Source organism: Rhinatrema bivittatum, chromosome 5 (genome assembly GCF_901001135.1).
Source record: "Rhinatrema bivittatum chromosome 5, aRhiBiv1.1, whole genome shotgun sequence".
In the NCBI taxonomy this organism is placed as follows: Eukaryota; Metazoa; Chordata; class Amphibia; order Gymnophiona; family Rhinatrematidae; genus Rhinatrema; species Rhinatrema bivittatum.
Window position 1 is genome coordinate 353403480 of NC_042619.1, and position 6596 is coordinate 353410075.

Sequence of the window (6596 nt, forward strand, 5' to 3'; positions counted from 1 at the left end):
ACGTTGACCTTTGCTTTTCCTTCCAGTCCCGTCTGATGTTCATTGCCCTCCGCCTGTAGCTGCCGGGCCGAGTTCGGTATTTTATTTGGGGTGGGCTAGGGCCAGCGGGGTGAGAGTATTTCAAATCCCCAAGTTCTGGGAAGGCTTCTGAGCCAAGGAGAGATACCAGTGCTGCAGGCTTGCTCCTTCAGACGCAGCCCAGGAACGAGGCAGTGGTGAGATGGCATTGTCGCGGGTGCTGTTACATAAGAAACTTTATTTCCCCCCCCCCCCACTCTTTTCACCAATGGCTACCCTGCACGCTTCAGATTTGGAGGGGAAATTATTGACACGGTCAGAGGGGATTTATATAAAAAAATACTTCTATACCGCTATTCCTTAGATGGTTTACAAATATAAGCTCATTAGCATTACTAACCTTACAACACAGTGACAAAGAAGAGGGGAAATAGTTTGCTAGTGTTACTGGACATGAGGTCACATGATAATCCAGAAAACGTATAAGCAGTTGTAAGTTTAATGGGGAGAGTTTAACTTGTCTGTATGTGTTTCAATCTGTTTTACAAGCTGTTATAATACTGTGCATGCCGTTAACTGACCACTAACCCAGGCATGTGTTGTGACCCGGTATCTGGATGGAGACTTTCGGCCCATCCTGGTTTTTTCGTCATGTACCTTAATTCACGGTGGTATTTGTAGCCCTGCTCCTGAGGTTTGTAATGAGCTCGCTACAGTGCAATAGGCAGGAAGGTGAAAAAGCCAGGACCGGCCTAGAGTCTGTCTCCCAGATCTGGGTAATGTCTCACCCCATGACTTGGTTACCAAACTGTACATCAGCAATACCTTTTTCCATGTTACACGGCATAGTATAGCATGTAAAAGAACAAAGCAAAACAAAAACGTAGCAGTAATGTTGATGACTACAAAAGAACGTTCATTTTGTCTTATGCAGCACCAAATGCACAATGTTTCACGGTGATAAGATGCCAGTAGACCCCTTGGTGCTGAAGAGGATGATCAAGCTCAAGATTGACAACCCAGGAGACATTGCCGTTCTCAGCAGCCTGCTGCATTACATCACTCAGCTCGCCGGCTGCAACCCACAGGCAAGGTCCAAGGAGGCAAAGAACGCGGAGGTCAAAGAGGTTATCGGGCCCCGGCGCACACCCAGCCACAGCAACAACAGTATCAGCAGCACCGCCAAGCGGCCCACAAGATTTCAGCTTTTGCAGTCCAAGTTCATGAGTCTGCGGGAACCCCCAATCAAGAAGATGAGAGAGGTTGGGAAACTAATAGTGAGAGAAAAACAATGGCTCACGAGAGGCCTGGGAAGTGGCGCCCTTGCTAAATCGGGCAAGGAGAATGAAGAAGAGGAGGAGATCCAAAAGACGAGCTCCTCCGAGAGGGCCAAATGGAATATTCCCGTCGGCAAAAACACGGTGAAGAGCATTTTAAAGAAATTCATAGCGGCAGAGGAAAAAGAAGCGAAAGAGAAATCACGGGCTTGGAAACTGAAAGACGCTAAGAACAGCCTGCCTAAAATAGTCAGCAAGAACCCTGTGCTGAGCAAGCTGAAGGAGAAGTTTGAACAAAACAGCTCCCTGTGTTCAGTGGCAGAAGTGAAGACGTCGCTGGTACACAAAGGGGAGAAAAAGGAGCGAAGAGGCCTACCGAAGCCACCCATTCACAAAGCAAAGGCCACCGTATTAAAGACTGCGACGATGGCAGCTGCTTATATAAATCCCCCTGTACCTCAGTATCTGTGCATAACGGATGTGAGGCCTGCACTGAAACTTGCAACGGTTGTCCACCTCTCAACTCAGTTAGTTTATAGCCCAGAAGCAAGTCAGTCTCTTGAGCACGGCATCCCAGTGAGCCACCCAGATAAAACACTTTGCACGGATAATGCTAAACTTGGTAAAGAAATACCAGAAAACACGATTGCAGGTAAATACCACAAACGACTAGATGGTTTTGGTTCACAGACAGTACAACCAAGTGGAGTCCACTGCACGGAGACTGTTGGCCCTGATGATAAGATGCCAGTAAATAAGAAGTACAAAACAGGAGATAAGCCTAAAGCTACAATGGCAATAGCAGGTAAGCCCTACAGCACATATAATATAAGGTATGGTAACAGTATAACTGCACATGTGATGACAAACACACAATATGAAATACAAAACAATCGTCAGGCTGACATGGACGAAACAGGTGATTCTTGCTATACAGATCATGCTCAACCTAGTAATACGGTGGGAGAACAGAAGAAGGCAGACGGACCATGCAAAAAAGAAGTTAATTACATTACGCAGATGTCACAGCACAATGAGCCCTATACCAAAGATAAACCCAGCGGTGAAATACCACAGAGAACGATGGTAGGTAAGCAGCAGCCAAGTCAATTAACCAGCACACTAGAGAGTCTGAGGACACAGAGGGTGGAGCCGCATGGAGAAACGTCAGAAAGACAGTCTGAAAGTCAGCCAAGCAAGACACTACCTGAACACAGGCTGCAGAAGCAAAAACAAAATACGGACCGATCTCATTGCGCGCATCCCAGTGAGGACCCACAAGAAAACATGATGACGGGATTGGCATCCAAGCAACAAAGTGGTCTCAGTACAGAAACAGTGAATGCAGATGAAATCCACCCCAAAGATAATATAAAGTATGATGACAATATCCCAAAAAGCATGGGGGGAAGCAAACAGTTCAAACAAGTGAAAGGGATGCTGGATTGTGCACAAACGGTACCAACAGATGACCCCACTGGCACGAGTGACTTAAGCCTTACAAATAAAAGACAAGAGAATGTGGCATTCAATATACAAAAGAAAAGAAAAGAGGCTCTTAAAAGACAAAGGGAAAAAACAGTTGAGTCCTACTGTAATAGTCATAAAACGCCTATTGATGAATTGTCTGAAAACACGTTTAATGCACAATGCAAAGGACCATTAAAGCCACTGGAACATAGAATGCCCAAGGTCATGACTAATCAGAAGGACCCAGTTAAGACTAAAATAGCTTTTGACAATCAAGAATCTGATTTTCTTCCTGAAGTAAACAGCTCTGCTGCTTCCTGTAATAGTAATGCCCTTTCAGACCAGATTCCCACCTTATCTGATGGGCAGCATGTTGACCATCGGATGGCTTCCAAATTAGCTAAGCATAATGTGGATTCTACATTCTGGGAATTGAGTGAAAATGAGAGATCCTGCAAAGCAAATTCTCTTGCCAGCTTGCCTTTTGATGACAGCGTAGGAGGATCTGTGACCGGCAATATCCCGGACATTGCAAGTAGTGCGAGTTCTGGCATTGGGGTGCACGAGCATAAATCCACGGAGGCGAGAACAGGGTTTGCTGAGCCGAAAAGAAATCTCTTCTTTGGAGTTGAAAAACGTTTCCCAGAGCAGAAAGTATCGAAAAATATGCCATCATTTTGCCCAGTGGTAGTTAAGCCATTTTATAAAGTGGAGCCTCCTATCAAAACAGCATCATTAACCATCCAACTGCCAGTTCACAAAAGCTTAATGCATTCATCGAGTAAAGGTGATATAGTGGATCCTAGAGGCCAGAGTGTCCGTGCATCTGGCAGTGGAGGGAGGAAAATTAAGCAAAAACCAGAAATATTTCCAAATCCCAGCAAGAATGATGATACTCTAACCACTAATGTTAAGGACAGGCCCGTAAAATGTCCACGTGGACAATCTGAAAGCCAACTGCAACCAAGGCCGGCACCAAGTTTACCTGGGCAATCTGAATGCCAGCCTCAAACAAGGCCAGCAAAAAGTCCGTGGAGTCAGTCTGAAAGCCAACCAGAACCAAGGCCAGCAACAAGTTCATACGGACAGTCTGAAAGCCAACCAGAACCAAGGCCAGCAACAAGTTCATACGGACAGTCTGAAAGCCAACCAGAACCAAGGCCAGCAACAAGTTCATACGGACAGTCTGAAAGCCAACCAGAACCAAGGCCAGCAACAAGTTCATACGGACAGTCTGAAAGCCAACAACAACCAAGGCCAGCAACAAGTTCATACGGACAGTCTGAAAGCCAACAACAACCAAGGCCAGCAACAAGTTCATACGGACAGTCTGAAAGCCAACAACAACCAAGGCCAGCAACAAGTTCATACGGACAGTCTGAAAGCCAACCACAACCAAAACTAGCAACACGTCAAAGTGGGCAATCTGAATGCCAACCTCAAACAAGGCCAGCAAAAAGTCCATGGGGTCAGTCTGAAAGCCAGCAACAACCAAGGCCAGCAACATATCAAAGTGGGCAATCTGAAAGCCAACTACAAACAAGACCAGGAACAAGTCCACTTAGTCAATCTGAAAACCAGCCGCAGCCAAGCCTAGCAAGAAGTTCACGTAGTCAAGTTGAATGCCAAGCACAAACAAGGCCAACAGTGCAGGAAACTGAGCTACACCCAACATCTCAACCACAAACTAACCTGATTCATTCTGCAAGGAGCACAGCAAGCAAAGCTCAGAGGCAGAAGCATCAGATGCCAAAAGTACATGACCTGGTGAAACAGAAAAACACCACAAAAGAGGAAAAGAGCCGTAATGCCTCCGATAAAACAAAGAAGGAAGCACAGTGCCCAGAGAGGGCCAAGTACACAGCAGAAAGCTACAGTGGGAATGAGAACTCTCCCGACCCGTCATTCAAGCCACTTATCATTACCGTGCCTGACACGTTTAAGCGTTACACCTAAAACGCAGCCAGCACTAAAGAAAAAAAAGGTCACGTTGACAACTAACATTGTCTAATCCTACTTCTGTGCCCAGAACTATTGCCCTGTGAGAGTTGAATAGATGTCAGTCAGTATTTATCAGTTTCAATGAATGTGCCAGTCACCCCGGGAATGTAACTAAAAGAAGCACAGTTTCTGCATGTACATAAAGCTAATCAACAGGTTGTATTTACAGTATCATGTTTCTGTGAATGAAAATTACACAATTGCCATAAACACGTAGATTACTGTGAATGAAACAAAACAAATGCATGCATAGCAGCTAATTTTGTCAGTTTGTAATCAACAGCTGTTTGCCATTGGCAAAGTACTCGTATGGACTGCCCCGAGATTAATCTTTCAACATTGTAATTAATCACACTACCAAATACTAAATGCTGTTCACTTTTTAATTAGGTTAAGTGTAACCCCCGTCACCGGGTGCAGGCTACACACTGATGGGGGGGCCATAAACAAATTTATTGTCTCTTTCGGGGCTGGTTCACTCCAGCTAGCTCTTTTATATAAGTCTCTTTCCTTTCCAGGGCACGAGGCCTTTGTTGGTGCACGGAAAGGATTATCTTTCAGCACCTGGGAGTGACAGGGCTGCCTTTTATATTCTCTCTCCCAGGGGAGAGGTAATGGGTTTTGTTTTTTTGTCCACTCTGGGTGCTGTAAATGCCAATAACTATGCTGGAGGATTTGGTTTCGTGTCCAGAATTAGAATCTTATAGTGAATGGTAAATCAGATGAAACCATGGCACATTTAACTCTGTCCGCAGCAGCACAGTGAATCTCAGGTCCTACGGTCTGTGCATGGGTCTCTGCTACCAGGGCTGGGGAGACACTCACCTTCCAGGGCTTGGATTGAGTGAGGCCCCGAGCAGGCGGGGTAGCCTTATGTATGACAGGAACCCCCTCCGACACTGCTAAAAAAAAAAAGGATAAAACTCAGTCTCAAGGGACTGAAGACTCCGATTGGGTGTCCCCAATAAGTCACAAACTTGTTCTTACAGTTCTCCTTGTCCTCTTCTCTCTCTCTCTCTCTCTCCTTCTCGAATCCCATTGGAGCACATCTCACTGCCTACAAGTAGCAGAGTAGAGGAGCTATGTTTAGCCTACTGATGGGGAGCATAAGACTTGCCATATGGGTCAGACAAAAGGATCCATCAAGCCCAGTAATCTGTTTCCACCAGTGGCCAAGCCAGGTTACAAGCACCTGGCAGGATCCCAAGGGGTAGACAGATTCCAAGCTGCTTATCCCAAGAATAAGCAGTGGATTTCTGCAACTCTACCTTAATAATGGTTAATGGACTTTTCCTCCAAGAACTTGCCCAAACCGTTTTTAAACACAGCTATACTAATATCTTTCACTGCATCCTCTGGCAATGAATTCGAGCTTAATTATGCATTGAGTAAAAAATATATTTTCTCTTATTCGTTTTAAATGTATTACCCAGTAACTTCATTGTATGTCCTCTGGTCTTTGTACTTTTTGAAAGAATAAACAACTGATTAATGTTTACCTGTTCCATTCCACTCATTTATTTTAAAGACCTCTATCATATCTCCCCTTAGCCATCCCTTCTCCAAACTGAAGAGTCCTAACCTCTTTAGTCTTTCCTCATAGGGAACTCGTTCCATCCCCTTTAACATTTTGATGCCCTTCTCTGTATCTTTTTTTAAATTCTGCTATAACTTTTTTGAGATGCGGTGACCAGAACTGCACACAGTACTTAAGATGAGGTCGCACCATGGAGCGATACAGAGACATTAGGATATTCTCTGTCTTATTCTCCATTCCTTTCCTAATAATGCCTGCCCACCCCCCGGACTGCAATAACCTGCTAATTAGCC

The 6596-nt window shown here is 45.1% G+C and overlaps 1 protein-coding gene across 6 annotated transcripts in view; it reads left to right on the plus strand.

The window, feature by feature from the left end:
• ADPRHL1 (ADP-ribosylhydrolase like 1) overlaps positions 1 to 5731 on the plus strand; it is an 81711-nt gene extending 75980 nt beyond the window's left edge. For 3 of the 6 annotated variants that reach the window (XM_029604652.1, XM_029604654.1, XM_029604655.1), the window contains one exon: positions 953 to 5731. In XM_029604652.1, the coding sequence (XP_029460512.1) occupies positions 953 to 4721 (3769 nt within the window). In that variant the 3' untranslated portion in view covers positions 4722 to 5731. The remainder of the gene's footprint in view (positions 1 to 952) is intronic. The other 3 variants (XM_029604653.1, XR_003857155.1, XM_029604657.1) reach the window with 3 other exon arrangements.
• Positions 5732 to 6596: the final 865 nt, after the last annotated feature.